Consider the following 15424-nt stretch of genomic DNA (forward strand, 5'->3'; position numbering starts at 1 on the left):
ACTTAGAAACTGCCTTGCATTTGAGGAAGCTGTAATTCCCCCTTCTTAGCTCTAGGGGAAGATAAACCACAACTGCTCCATCCCTGATGCACACATGTCGTAGCTGCAGTGACAAAGCCGTGCTCAGCACTTGAGATTCACTGCACAGCATAGCTATGTGACTGTTTTATTATTGGGCTTTTATATTCAGACCTTGACAAGGCTTGATTCTCCCTTTTTGCGACATCAATAATTTATGGAAGTTCTTGCCCCAAACAGGGGCTGGTGTCTGTAAAACCAGCCCTACCAAGTCAAAGAGATAGAGAGGAGGAGAGGAATATTAACTGCAGCAATTGGTGATGCACAGCGTGGCTGTATGTAGAGCTCGCTGTCACCAGGAGGAGCAGGCATAGTAATCGGCTCATTATCTGGCTGAATACTTGAAGACAGCAGCTCTCTGAAGGACTATTTCTGTGAGTGCTCATCTACTGGAAACTGCAGCAGGACGAGCTCTCGGGGGACTTGGGATATAGGTGAGGAGTTGTACTAACAACTCCATGTAGTGACAAGGAAGATTGAGGTACTAACCCCTTGAAAATGCATCTTAAAAGAGAGATATAGTAATTAACACTTAAGCAGGGAACTGCCGTCTCAACAGCCTGATGATGTAGATAAAGGTGTGTAAATGGAGCTCAGCCCTTGAACATAAAATAAAAAAAATTACTCTTCCTACATACTTGGCATCACCCCTATCCTTAAACCATGCTGTCTGCAACATCGCTGTTATGAAGAAAGATAGTAATCTTCCAGAGCTGCTACTAGGCTAATTCTGCAACTAGGGAATGAATCTGGCTGGTCTAACAGTGGTTTAACCCTGAAAGGCTCTTGCATTTCAGTAATGAGTTATATTTCCTATGTCTGTCCCAGCTGGAGATCCTGTCTTACGCAACACAAGTAGAACCACAGGATCCCATGGGGCAGGACACAGCGCCAGCTTCTGTTACTGTGCTACTGAAACCATTTCCCCAGCTTGTTTTGCCAAATAATTTCTCATTAAATGTAGACTTTCTCATTTTCTCAATATTTATTTAGCACCTAGCTTTCTACTCTGGTTTGTACTCTGGAGAGAGGAGCCGTCACTAAAAGCCAAGTTGCAAATCCTCCCCTCTAACTCACTGGTCTCCTTGTTCTCAACTCCAGACTTACAGAAGGGGTCTTTACTTTTATTGTGTAGCTCTGTCTTTGTTTATATTGATCAAACAGCCTAATGGGTGAAGTTTCACCTTTGCAGCAGCCTTAGGAGTATGGATGATTTCATTCAGGATGTGTTAGACATTGTGCATCAACCCTCCATATACTGGCTGAGTACATGAATATTTGTTGTCTGTCTGACGGCTGCACATCAGTCTCACTTACCCCTTTTCAGGCAGGATTGGCAAAGTAGTTTCCAGCTACTCATCCATTTTTCCTCCCTTGATTCTGGAAAGTCTTTGCTATCACTTTTCACCTACAGGGAAGGAAAACATCATGTGCCAAAGTCAAATAATTTCCCTAAAGCCACGTGCTGAGCTTGAGGTCAAAAATTGACAGTAATTCTCTCTACAACAGCGCTGGTTTAGGCAGCATCTTATCCATCTTCCTGCAATGATTATTACAGCACAACTATCCGTATCCCCACAGAGAGATGAGTGCTGAATGTAATTATTTGATTAAAAGGGGGGGGGGAAAAAACACAAACAAAACAGAAAACCCAAAGGTTTGAAAGAGCAGCTTCATCAAGGCAACTTGATGGTGACTCAGGTGCTGCTGTCATTGATCTAGATGTGTGCTGCATATATGGTCTGGCTGATTGGAAAGAAGCTGCTGTCACATCTTGATGCCCGATTTGATTCAGATCGGTGTTACTGTGTGATCTGGTACTGCCCTGAGCTGGTATTAATGAACATGGAGCCATGGCCTGAGGCTGAGCTGTGAGCAAAGTCCTGATTTCCCAACTCCCAGACTCTGCTTTCTCTTATATGTGTGTGTCTCTAATGAACACAGGAGGGTGAATTCCCTTTCTCAGCTGCTTGATAGTCACACATGGCTTTACAGGAATGCTTAGCTAAACAATCATCTAAACCCTCTTGTTATCCAGGCTGGATTGCTAATTAATTAGCACAAAGTTTGGCATTTATCTGAAACCAGATGACCACCTCCTCTCTCCCCAGAGGCTTCCTGCCCTTGAAATGACAGGTCTGAGCTGCTTGGTCAGTCCTGGCTCATTCCAGTCCCACACTGCTAATTTGGGGTTTTAGACTTCAGCTCCTGCCCATCCCGGTTGCTCGCAGCAAGCCAAAGGCTAGGGCAGCAGCCTTCTGTGGTTTTGTTTTCATTGCTGAAGGTTAAAGGATCCCAGAGACAAAAGCACAGCCAAAAATAATAAGTGGCCAAGCAGGGCTTACCCTGTGATGGGGAAGCAGAGAGGCCACAGCTGTCAGCAGCCGATGTGCTGAGGTCAGGGATGTGGATGTGTGCTTGGTGAAATAGGCAGATCCCATTGTCAGACACAAGAAGCTGCCGGCAGCTCCCAGCGTCCAAAAGAAACAGCTGGGAGCCCCCAGGGAGAAGAATCTTGCGGCAGGGTATACAGTGTTAGTCACTGTGCTTCCCTTTTACAAGAACAGGCATTAGTGCAAGGAGGAGGTAGCTGTAACCTCAATTCCTTCTGTGTCTGAACAGGGGGAAAAAAAGTTTTGGCTCAGATCTGTAGCTCGCAGACAATGTTGCACGGGGCTCAAGAGAAGGCAGAGCATGAGAATAGATGCAAGGGGTTTGATGACCAAGAATAGATGTCCGCCCAACCCAAAATGAGTGCTCTGCCACCCTTTTCAATGAGATTGATGTTGAACTTGGAAACAGAGATTACAGATCTGAGAAGCAGCAAAACCGAAAATCCTGAGAGGTTCAAATCAGGGAGATGAGATAAACTCCAGTCACTGCCTGGAAAGAGCTGTCACATGAAGTTGCAAATCCAAGTGTGAGGATTTATGATGGAGCTAAAAAAAATAAAAAGGTGGTGTTTTATAACCAGAGACTGCATTTCTGCTGCCTGATTCTGAGCAGGGGCAGGATGGAGGAAAACAGTAATAGCTGATTTTTGAGCTGTGGCACATTGAATCTACCTGAAGTCCATAAAGCATTTGACACAGCATCTCCCAGGAAATTCTTAGGTTGGAGAAGCACAAAACCTGTAAAATGAATAAGGATTAAATCACAAGTGAGACTGAATTCTTGTGTTGAGAGCTGTTAGCAGTGGTAGCATGGGATGGGAAACCCTCCTGATGTGGACCTGCAGGCCCCAGGAAAAGCTCTGCTCACTTCGGCAGTCGGGTTGTTGGAGCAGCCAGATGTTTTTTTCCTTTCTGCTTCCCCCCGGCAAATCAGCCAGCCATATGTGCCCTGTGCTGCCATTTGGAGTGGAGACATCTGCCAAGGTTGGAGGCAATAGCTGAGGGCACTGGAAGAGGTGGGAACCTTTTAAAATGGTAATGAAAAACTAAAATGATGCCTATTTATGAAAACAATAATTGGTAAACCACTTGGCCCCTTGGGCTGTTAAGTGCTAAGAGCAGAGACAGATGTTTCAGCAACAGCAATCAGCATTTGTTATCAGCTGGGAGTTCATTAGTTGGAAAGATGGCAGAGGAGTAAGACATGGGCTTGGTGTGGGCTCGCTGTTTAACATAGCTTGAAAAAAGGCAAATGCAATTCTCAGAGGGACCAGGTGAGATGTTTCCCTGGCAGGAGTTACTGTCGTTGTGTAAGGCAGGGGTGAGGCTTCCTCTGCAAACCTGCATGATTTTCAGTCTTTTGTGATCGGGTCTTTATAGGAAAGTCGAGCCACAGAAAGACTAGGCGGGTCAGGGCAGAGCCAGGGCACAGGGAGGTGACTGGGGTGGTGCTGGGGATGGGCAGACCCAGTACCACATCCAGTTTTGCAGGTCAAGCTCACAAAACAAGATGTTCTCTGAGATGGTTCTTTCTTTCAGACTTGATGCAGGTTTCAAGAGAAGGGTTAAGCCAGAAGTTGGCCATTTTGCTCGTTGCCTTAAAATATTTGGAGAGAGTTCATCTGGATAAAAATCAACCCCAAATGTTATTTTTGATTGACTCAGTTCCTGAAGGGTTTTGTGGCAGTAGACGATGCAGATATATCAGTACGATGCTTTCTAAATGTCCCTGTTTGCCACTGGGCCTCTTTCTCTCCTCTCCCCCTGATTTTTTTTGTGCTGTATGAGAAAGGCTGTTAGTCTAGAAGGCAATGGAGATATTTCTATTGCCTCCTGCCCTGGGTTATTCCTCTACGCAAAGGCCCTTTCCCACATCTTGAACCACCATAGCACTGTGGTTCAGTGCACTCAGATCCTCTTCCCGCTGGCACCGCACATGGTAGCCTTGCTCATGCCTGGATTTTTTTTTTTCCTCTGTGCCATATTTTCCAGACTGGGATGAAAATTTGTAAAGCAAATTGAAACGTATTGTGCAAAGTTTTGTGAAAAAGCATGTGTGTGTGGATGAATCTGGGCTGCTGAGGTTGCAGCCAGGGTTGTCATCAGACCCAAGAAACCAGACCTATTTCTAGGTCCAGGTTTCTTTGCTGACAGAAAAACATAGTTAGTTAAACCCTTCTTGTGAAAGGAATTTCTTAGCCACACTAAAGGGATAACAAAATGAAAGCCGTGTCCTTAATCCTGCCCTTTCATCTCCTGGAAATTCCTTCTTCTCCTGCTTCTTTCTCTGTGTCCTGATTGTTAAAAGAAATGAGAAATAATTTCCACTTGGAAAAAACCCAAGACAACAAAACTCCAGCCCAGCTGATCGCGGCAGAAGCCAAGGAGATAGAAGCTGAAAGGAGAGAGCTGTTAATGAAGCATCAGTGGTGAGCCAGGGGCAGGAGCTGGAGCCCATCCAGACGGCACCACTAATTCCCTGCATCCACTTTACATGCGCATCCTCTTGGGGAAGAGCCTGGCCAAGCGGCTGCCCTTCTCAGCACTGGTCAGCTGCAGCCTCACCTGCAGCCCCAGGAGGGTATTTGCCAGGTTACTCCAGGCCTCCAAATCAGCTCATCTGAATTCCCTCTGTGGATGGGGAATGACATCTTTCCCACTGACTGCCAAGGGGAAACGGAGCCCCAGACTATGTTTTTTGGCATTGCATTCCTGCCAGGATGCATCAGTGCTCCAGTTACTGCTCTCCCTTCAGCCATCCCTGCCAACATGGCATGAAAGGGCTGGGAGGAAGCAGTGGAGGGTGCAGAGAGGCAGGGAGCAATGGGAATGGAGGGAGCAATGGGAATGGGGAACGGGACTATCAGTCTGGGGAGCTGGGGTGCATCGGCATGGCCCTGATGGCAGAGCGTGCTGCAGCTGAGCTGGCAGCACCCCGTCTGCAGCCCGAGCGCCTGCAGCTTCCCTTCATCACCAGTCAACCCGGATATTCATGTTTCCTGGCCTGACAGATAAGGCGGCCTTGCCATTAATCAGGAGGCCTGGAGAATGGGATCAACGCGAGGCAGGCGTGCTGCAGAGTTAATCTCCTTTACTCCCTGATGATGGATGGAGCTCATTGCAGACATTAATCAAGTCTGTGTGCATGTACCAGGCAAAATGGATTAGACACTGTGCTATTGGTAGAGGCACGTCCCGAGTCCCTGGGCAATCCTGGAGGATGCCCGATGTGATGGCAGTGCTAGCAGCACACTGGTGTGGTGTGGGTGACAGAGGGATTACAGCTGCCAGATCCCGGGGAGAGCACCCAGAAGTGGTGTGCCTCCACTTCGGCTCTGCAAGTGCTGGCTGTGCCTCTCCATGGGGAGTGGGCTGGGAGGTGGGTCCTGTCCATGGCTGGCCTGTAGTCATCCACGGAACTGCTTTCCCAAATAACCTCCAGAAGCTGCTGGGGTGGTTCCAGTTGCAACCAAACATCTCCAGTTCTGCAGCCCCCAGACCTGCCTGTTACCCAGAGGAGGCCCAAGTGACCGCGCGGTGAAGCTCAGATGGGAACAGATTTGGAGCATGAGGCAGCAGAAACCACCTGCAAGAGCCTGGAGACTCTGGGAAAGGGCTGTCCTGGATGCACAGGAATAGCGCACACCATCAGATCCCAGCCCTGGTCGCGGCTCTGCAGAATCCTGTGTAAAAGGCTCTTTCCTTCTGGTATGAGACCAGTGCAGGACACAGATGAGAGAGATCATGCCCCAGCTCTAGACTGTGCTGCAGGCTAGTTTGGACATTGTGGACTCAAGGAGCTGTGTCTCAGCGGCAAAGCAAGACTGTCACAGATAGCATGAGAAAAAAGTTCTTTGTCTGCTTCAAACTGGTGTTGGAGGTACCAGCCAGTGACAATAACCCCAAGTCCATGTCCTCCAAAGGGAGAAGCTCAGACCCAAGGAAGCAGAGGGGAATCCCTGATTTTGGAGTGTGCTGTGGATGCTTTTGGACAAGTGTCACACCACAGGGAGCAGGGTATGAATTTCTATTTTAGTCACCTCACAGCACCTGCTTCTCCCTTAGAAATGAGCAGCTCAGGGTATTCCCAGTGGGGAGCCCTGAGCCCCGATCTCTATTGAAGCGATGCTGGTGGCCCACATGCTCCCTGCCGTGCGGCAGCTGGAGGTTGCAATATTCACTGACAGCCAACGAGTTGTGGTTTTCCAATGATTAATGACACCTCCCTGCTGATGGGAGCCATTCAGCCTCCACGCTGCTGGATGATAACGGAGTCAGGGTGGAAATTAGGCATTTCCAGAGAAAAATGCCTGGCATAGAGACTGTGGTGCTGGGGCTGCAGGTCAGTCTGTTTCCACCAGGTTGATCCTGGAAGGGGACCCAGTTTCTGACAGTAAATGTGCCTGACCTTCATTTCCAGGATGGGTGCAAGTGGATGGGCAGAACCCAGGAGGTTTGTTAACAGACATTTTCTTTTTCCCCTCTCTGCCTTAAGTGCAAAACCCAACTGACATCAAAGCAACAGAAAGTCTAATCCCGTTTTGAATCAGTGCAAGCACACGCAGCGAATGTTAAACAGGGAATCTGGCAGCAAGAAAAGGGAGGATTATCTTTAATTTCCTGAGAGAGGGACTGAGTAAGGGAGACGGAGAGAAAAGAAAGGCACAGGACCAGAAAGAAGTGGCTGTCAGCACCGGGAGGCTCCTGAAGGAGGAGGAAAGGAGGTAGACGGGGAGGACAGTGCGAGCAGCAGCACACGTGTGCCAGAAAGAGGTGAGTCTGGCGAGAGCCGAACATTGGCACGTGGGAAAGCTGTTTCTGCCGGAATCCTCATGCCAGCGCCTGCCCAAGTTCCCACGCGGATGCAGGGGGAAGGGATTGTGCGTAGGGTTTGCTGTGCCAGGGCTGAGGCTGGTGCGGGCTGTAACTCCCAGCTCACACGTGTTTGAGCTGCAGCATTGCTTTTCGAGGGAGGTCAGAGCTGGTCTCCAGTGGAGTGATGTAACCAAGAGCTGGTTACCTGAGGTCACATGCGTGGAGGGGATTTCTTTGCTGTAAAAGACTGGAGCTGAGTAGAGCTTCCTAAATCACCTCCAAAGCCATGCTACCTGCTGGAGAGCTGACTCTAGGTGCAGTTTATATTGCTGCCTGCTGCCGGCAGGTACTACCAGCTCTGCAAAGGGCAGTCACTTCTGCTTTTCTTGCTGTGGCTGATGTTTGGCTTTGTGGGGCACATGCACATGGAATTGTGTCCAGGTTCTGGACTGAGGCTTCAATGCCAGGACATATTCCAGCCTGATGGTGGCGGTGGGCAGCCTGAGGCTGCAGAGAGTGGCTGTGCCGCACATAGTGCAGAGGCAGGAGGTGTCTGAAGCCAAACCAGCCCAAAAACTCCTCTGCCAACACCTGGTCCCTTGGAGTACAGCATCCTCTTCCTTGTGGGCAGAGCATCCTCTTGATCAAACCCCCTGGTTTTCCTCCTTGGGCTTCTTCCAGCAGTAGCTATTGCCAGGAGGGTTAATAAAGGTGATGGAGGAAATTCATACATAAGCACCTCGTGTGTCTGGATCCCCTGTCCTTCTCTCGCTTTGCCCTTGACATTGCAGCCAGCGAGGTGGAGTGCAGAGCCAGGTGGGAAATGCCTGTCCTGGACATCATAGTGGGGGGATGTATGTGCAGTGAAGGGACACCGGGGATGGGATGTGACTGCTGAGCACTAGGAATGAGAATGAGACTTGCTGGGCTGCTTACGCACAGTACCAAAGCCCAGCAGTGGGGCACCCGTTGCCTTTCGGTGCTCAGTGAGGCCAGGCACTGCAGGAATGAATGGGCTGGAACCCATTCTGGTTCCACTGGTTACCCATTCTGGTAACCCCACTGCTGGAAGGGCTCCTGGGGCTGGCTTTAAATCTGGGCAGTAACTTGCTTTTTGACATGGCCTGATTCAGCATGGGAGAGGCTCTTCCTCAGCCCGCACCTTCCTCTCTGTGGGACAGATACCATGGTGCCATTGTGGGGTGCCACAGCCTCTGCTGTGGTGGTTTTGCCCTTGTGGGTGTGCAGGAACCAGCCTCCAGCCCTGCTCTGGCCCTGAACTAGGACTGTCTGGGCAGCAGTGTTTGCACACTTGCCTAGGGAAAGCAATCCCATCTGCCTATGGGGATCCTGCTCTGCCTGCAAGGCTGCCTCCACTCCCATGTCGGCCTGAGCCTCCCCTTATCTGGGTGTGAGAGGAGCTTTGGGGTTGCAGCAGAAAGTCTTTAGGTTGAGCCAGGCATGTTCTGTGTGGTTTTAAACAGCAGTGAAAGGAGGAGCATGAGCCACAGCTGAGAGGGGAGAAGCATATCTCCATCCAGCTGGTTCATAACATACTTAAAATGTTTTGGATGTCTGGTATGGGCCTTTGCAGACCTCCTACCCGCTCCTGCTGGGTGGAGATGAGATTACCACAACTTTCCAAGTTTGGCTTTTCACAAGACTTGGGAGAGGTTTTACAGTCTCAGGTCTTGGAGCTGTGTCTGTTGCAGTGTCACCTGGATCAGTGCTGGCAGCAGAGCTACTGCAGACACTGCTGTGTGCATCACTCCTGCCAGTGGGGCTGCTTCCCTCCCTCCCTGGCAGCAAATGCATCATTTTGTTTTGAGGATGGGAGGAAAAAAAGCAATTAAGGTAAACCTCAGAGCAGAGAGGAGGGGTTTGAACAGCTGCTGGGGCTGCGAGAAGAGCTGGGATGAGCTGTGACCAACAATCAGCAGCACAAGACAGGGGCTGGGGAGAGCTGGCAAAGGTGTTGTGCATTACATTTTGAGTCAAAAACATACCGACTGTAGGAGCAACTAATCTGCTCCTCAGCCCCTAACCCACAAAAGCTGCTTTCAAATGTTGCATTGAATTAAAAAAAAAAAAAAAAAACACCAACCAAAAAAAACAACAAAAAACCACAACAAACAACAACTTCCCAGTATTTTGCCAGGAGACGATCGTTGTAACAGGGGCCTCTAGGTGGCAACATCGACCTGGAGAGCTGCAAGCAGGAGCAGGGGCCCAGCCGGACCCGAGCAGTCCGGCCCCAGTGGGAGCCCCCAGCCCCTGCGCCCGAACTGGCCTGGGGCACATCTCTGCAGGGGCTGGGGACAGGGACGGCCACCCAAGGGTGCCTGCACCCCAAAAACTCCCCCTAGGCTGCAAACTTCTCACCCCCGTGCAGGCAAGTAGCAAAATGTTAGAAGGGGTTTCTCTGCAGTGGAAACTCCAATCGATTCTCTCAGCACCTGCTCTGCGGACGCGGGGGAATGAATGTCATGGTGCGTCTGTCAGCTCTGCAAGGTAGACATGGCTGGCGCCGCTGGCCAGGCTTTGTGCTGGGATCACCCATGAGATGTTTAACCTCCAAGAGTCTGATGGAAAATGGAGAGATACGTGATAGGAAATAGGGGCTGCTGCCAGCTCATCCCTGCTCTGCTGCCTGCCTGTGTAAATCGAAGGCATTGGGCTTCGATGCAGAGTTGGGAGCACCAATACATGCTTTAATGTTCAAAGGCTGCACTAGAAGTTGTGCATTTACTAGTAACTTGAGGTAAACACTGCATTCAAAAGACTTGTGTGACCCCAGAGACTAAAGCTTAAATTACCCAATTTTAACCATGCAGGTGTAGCTGAAGTGGCATAACTTTTAAGTGGGAATATTGGTGTGGCATGATCTTACTGCTGTGTAATGGTGTGCTGCTGGGGGTTGTTGGGGTGGAAAAGTCCTACCCCTGCCTGAAACAGGACGCACATTCTGTACAAAGCAGGGCCTGGCCTCCTATTTTGTGAAAGGGGTTTAGCCTGTGCTTGGGGAGCTGCAAAGCTTAATTAAGATCCTTAAAAGGACAAAAGGTGCTACATAAATTCAGGGGATTATTATAAATGTCACTGCGCTTTACAAGCTCTGGCAAAACTCACAGGAGGAATAACAGGACCTTTCACTTCACAGCCCTTCCTAGCAGGGCTACTTAGAGCTTCATGCTTCAACATAGCAGCTGTATAATGTTGACATTTATAATTAGATGTGCATAATAATCTCTTTATTCCCCAACTGAAAAGACAGGGTGTGTCTTGAAACGTCAGTTCCTTCTCCTCCTTGCTGAGGATCCCCCTTATTGGGATTGCTCACGAAACCCTCGTTTGGTGAAATGTCTTGGGGCCTGGTTCAAAGAGGTACTGGATCTTTGCAACTCCCCCAGGGAGCTGTGGACTGGGCATTTAGTGAATAAAATCAAAGTCTCTGTGTGTTTTTAATCTGATTAGTTGATGATAATCCAGTGGTATCATGCAGCAAAAGCTGTCTAGCTTTATTAGGCAATCTCTTGTTTTAAGAGAACTGTGCTTGAGGGAGCACTCGGCTCTGGTGTTTCTGTTGAGGACTGGCAGAAATGGGTGATTTTTCGGTGGTTTTAGTGCTTTGTGAGAGTAGGATTAATTTGTGGCTTGGACAGATGGGGAGCGGTGGATTTTGGTCCTGTGGGTGCCATCAGCAGCCTGTGCAGCCTCTCTGCCAGGGTGGTCGGTGATGGAGGGGGCAAAGGGCTGACCGGGTCAGTCTGGGGCTGAGGTTAGGGGATTGCCCCCCGGGGCTGGTCCCGGAGCACCAGGTCGGTCCCGTGTCGAGGATGGGGGATCGTCCCCCCGGGTCGACGAGGGGGAATAGCCCCTGGGGGCTGGTCCAGGACCACTGGGTCGGTCCCAGGTCGAGGATGGGGGACCTCCCACCGGGGCCGGTCCCGGACTACCGGGTCGGTCCCGCCCCCCGGACCGCGTTGGCTCTCCGGTCGGCCCCGTTCAAAGCGAACCGCTTGCCCCAGGGGCACCCCCGGGGCGGGTGCGGGGCGGGAGCGGTGCCGGTGCGGCGGGCTGCCGCGGCCCTGCCCCTGCCCAAATCTGCCGGCGCATCACGGTGAGTGACAGCAGCCCCGGCCCTGCCCAGCCCGCACAACCCGCCGGGCTTTTCCAATCAGGCCGGGCCGGGGAGGGATTTCCTGCCGGGACGGGGCCAGCCCGAGCGGGACTTTGCCGAGCGCCGCGCCGCCCTGCGAGCCGGGCAGCCGGGACCGCGCCGCTCCGGTCCCGGTACCGGTCCCAGTCCCGGTCGTGCTCTGCACGCTTGGCAAGTTGCTGCTCAGCTCTGTACTTCTCGGCGCGGTCCGGCACCGCACGGCGCGGTCCGGTGCGGCGCGGTTCGGTTCGGTTCGCCCCGGTGCTGGGCGGGCTGGGAGCGCGGCCAGGTGAGTGGGGACCGCCGGCTGCGGGACCCGCCGGGGTCGGGCCGCTGGCAGAAGCAACGGAGCGATTCGTCTCGGTGGGGGTAGAAATCCCCCCGAGCCCTCCCCGAAGGAGGGAGCGGCCCCTGGGGGGTCCCGGGGCGGGGAGGCGCGAACGGTGCCCCCATCGCTGCCCGCCCGGCCTCGCCCCACCACGGGCGGCGCGGGGCTTCCCGGGGGGCCTCCCTGGGGAGGCGAGCTTCCCCCGCCCGCCCCTTCGAGACCCGGTCTCAGTGCCTACCGTTCTTTTGCATCTTTCTTTCTCTACTTACGTAATTGTTTTGGTTTGGTTTTGTTTTGTTTTTCTTTCTCTCCCTTCTTTTTCCCGGCGCTCTCCTTGGCTGCGGGAATGTTTGGGATACTTTGGTTCTCCAGGTGGATTCCTGGGCTGGAGGCTTAGCTCTACTCGGGTGGGAGGGATGTTTGCTGTTGCTTTTCCAGCTTTATGCATTCCTTGAGTTTTACTTTCGCTGTTGCTCCTCTCTCGGGAGGCTGAAGAGGTGGAGATCGGTATTCGGAACTCTCGGTACCTCCGAGTTACTCGCTGACCCTTACAATGCTTCGGGAGAGGTAGGCAGCAGCATGGGGCTGCCTTCTAAGTGAGGCCGTTGGGGACTCTTTTAATAAATGAGTGAATAATCTCAGCGCCCTCGTGTTCACTTTTCATGACCACTTTTGAAGAGCAGCACAAAGTTGGATGCAGTGCACAGGGTTAAATGAAATAAAGTAGTTTTGAAGATGGTGTAATGCAGGAGGTTTCGGGAGGGCATGTGTTTGCAGCAAGGGGTTAGTCTGAGTCAAGTAGCTGAAACTTTGTCATAAGGTAGATAAGCCGGTGCCTGGGGACATGGGGAGTTGATGGCTGACTTCAGTGGGCACTGCCTTCGGTGCCTGGTACCAAGCCCCCCAGGTAGCCCTGGTGCTGAGGGGCTCATCAGCTGAATGAACCATCAGGGGAGCAACAATGTGGGGAGAGCCCCCCAGCCTGGTGCGGGAATCTCATCATCCCCTTGTCCCGGAAGCTAACCCAGCACTGGAGGATCACCTCTTCAGTTGTACTGAATCCTGCTGCACCCAGGGGAGGGCTGAAGCATGGGGTGTCCGCACTCATGGGTGGTCACAGCTTCCAGCTTTACCATGGGTATCTGAGCGCTGCTGTGCTATGGCATGCCCCTTCTGCTTTTGCCCCCTGTGACCCAGGTGGGACCTCTCCTCCTGCTGTTGCCTTCTCTCCCCTGTGGTTTCCATCCTCAAAACAGTGACCTCAATTGCTCAGAGGAAGCGACACCTGCTATTACATAAACGGCTGAGGGTGAGCGCTCTGGGAAGGGAGATGGCATGCCTGCGCCATGGCTGGGGGAACCGGGTTTGGTTCTGATCCAGCCTGGATTGGCATGCGGGGAGTCGCATGGTGATTTGGCAATGGCCTTGTAGCTGGCACAGTGCGTGCTCCCTGCCCTCCTGCACGCACGCTCCTCTCCGGGCGTCGGAGCAGCCTGCCAGACGCATGGCCCCAAACCAGGAGGGATTTTCTCACTGCCCAGTTTGGGCAGCCTGGGCACAGCGGGAGAGCGCAGGCTGGGAGGTGTGAACCGCTGCTTTGGGACCTCGTGCCCTCTCCAGGATGCCCCAGCCGGCTGGGACATGGGCTTGATGCTGTTCTCCTGAGCATAGTTGTGCTGATGAATTATACCCAGCTCCTTACCTGGGCTAGAGAAAGCTCATGTACTGGTTAAAGAGCGTCTTGGGTCCCAGGGCACTGAGCTTCATGGGTAATTCAGAGGGTGAGGGTTTACCCCTGCACAGGAGGGGAAGGCTGCTGGCCAGGCTGACCCACTCCCATGGGCTGCAGAGGACTTTGGCTAAACCTTCCCAGCTGCATCCCTTGGCTGCTGCCACTGGGAGAGAAGGGGAGACACCGTGGTGCCCCAAGCCCTGTGTGATGCCTTTATGGAGGGGACTTGTGTGTGCCTGTCCCACTCCTTGCCCACCCCCTGACAGCACCCTTGAGAGGTTTCCTCTGCAGGTTCTTTCCTTTCTGTTTAACATGAGGATGAGCCAAGTCCCGCCAGGACTAAATATAGTCAAAGTATTCGTTCTTCGGCATGGATACAAAAGCTGTCGCGACGGAGCCGGGAGGTAAATGGCCTTTGAGGGCTGACGCTGCTCTTCCTCTCCGCAGGTCCTGGGCTGCTGTGCCGGGGCTCCCCAGTGTGGCTGCAGAGCTGTTGCCAAGAGGAATGCCGAAACGAAGGGGCTAATGAGCACCAGAGTGGGAGGATCTATAACTTCCAGATGGCGACGAGCCTGTAATCCCGTTGGGAAGAATTAGGGACTCATCAGCACAGCAGAGCCTGGCGAGGGGAGCAAAGCACGACACCTCCGGCTCTGGGAGTGCTGTGAGAGGCCAAGGGCATCCCGATGCCGACTGTGCCAGCTGCCCTGCCCCAAGCCGCCTGGCTTTGTCTCACAGAGCCTCGGTGCTGCCAGGAGCCCGTGCCTGAACGCTGAACTATTTCTTATTTTAATTGATCGCATGTTCTCCAACCAAACCCCATCCGGGTCCTGCTCCTCCCGACACAGAAAGAGACTTCTGCCCTTAACAGAAAGACTTCTTCCTTCTGGCTTTTATGTCCCGTGGGATTGTAAAGCATCTTTATTGCTGGATTTCATCTCCCATCAGAGTGTGTTTTGAGGAACTACGTGCTTATTCCTATGGCTTTATAAACCACCGGGATCTGAGGGTCTCTGCCTTCTGTGCCCCCGCCGCTCCCACCTGTCTGCCATGGGGCGAGAGCAGGAGTTGATCCAGGCCGTGAAGAATGGGGACGTGCCTGGTGTGCAGAAACTGGTGGCCAAGATCAAGGCGTCCAAGAGCAGTGAGTAGCCGGATGGCAAGCTACGGGCTCCCTCTCCCCCACCGGGCAGTGCTGCCTGTCCCGGTGTGCGAGTCCCGGCAGCGGGCTCGATGCCATCCAAGCCAGGGTGGGAGTGCTGTCTCTGCACCCTGGTGCAGGGGTTACACCATGGCTGGAGGTGGGAGCACAAGCACAGACCTTGCGGATGAATGACCGGGCTGTGAGTGATCCTCCCGGCAGGGCCAGGGTTACCCTCGGGCTTGGGGACAGGGGTCCTAAAACGTGGGCTACCGAGAGGGGATGGGTGAAGGAAAACGGCAGCAGCTGGGGGTAGCAAAGCTGCTTGGAGGAGGGGGACACCGCTACAAAAGGTCTTTAGCGGTTGCCGCTCACTCCTGGCCATGTTTATCTTGTGAAAAATTATCATCCCAGCCAGTCGACTGGAACCAATCGTCAAGCCTTGAATTTCAGTCTGGTAATGTTTAACCCTTGAGCAGGGCTGTTTTCTTGCATGTGCTCTCAGAAAGGTCAGCAGCAAGTATGGCTCAGAGAGAATGTCAGGCTTGTGGGGGTCCCTAAGGGCACTGGGGTCCTGCAGGCGCCGGACGGTGTCTGGAGGAGATGGGGAGGGTGGAAAGGTGGAGGAGCAAATCATGGCTGGTGCCACGCTGCTCCTGTAGAGAGCTGAGCTCCTGGTTGCTTCTCGTGACCTACCAAAAGAAGGAAACTGGGAAAAGTAAATAAAAAGGCGCTCGGAGCGGTACATGGCTGGGGGAAGGTGCACGGCGCCTGCCCG

At 52.6% G+C, this 15424-nt stretch overlaps 1 protein-coding gene across 9 annotated transcripts in view; it reads left to right on the top strand.

Annotated features, from left to right (window-relative positions):
* The window catches only part of CASKIN2 (CASK interacting protein 2), an 83041-nt gene that overhangs the window by 36689 nt on the left and 30928 nt on the right, over positions 1-15424 (top strand). For 6 of the 9 annotated variants that reach the window (XM_074607946.1, XM_074607950.1, XM_074607951.1 and 3 more), the window contains exons 1-2: positions 11512-11734; positions 13953-14649. In XM_074607946.1, coding sequence (XP_074464047.1) covers positions 14556-14649 — 94 coding nt within the window. In that variant the 5' untranslated portion in view covers positions 11512-11734; positions 13953-14555. Of the gene's footprint in view, positions 1-7118; positions 7245-11384; positions 11407-11511; positions 11735-13952; positions 14650-15424 lie in introns of those variants that run through there. The other 3 variants (XM_074607947.1, XM_074607949.1, XM_074607948.1) reach the window with 3 other exon arrangements.

The sequence above is a fragment of the Larus michahellis genome, chromosome 14 (genome assembly GCF_964199755.1).
Source record: "Larus michahellis chromosome 14, bLarMic1.1, whole genome shotgun sequence".
Taxonomy (NCBI): Eukaryota; Metazoa; Chordata; class Aves; order Charadriiformes; family Laridae; genus Larus; species Larus michahellis.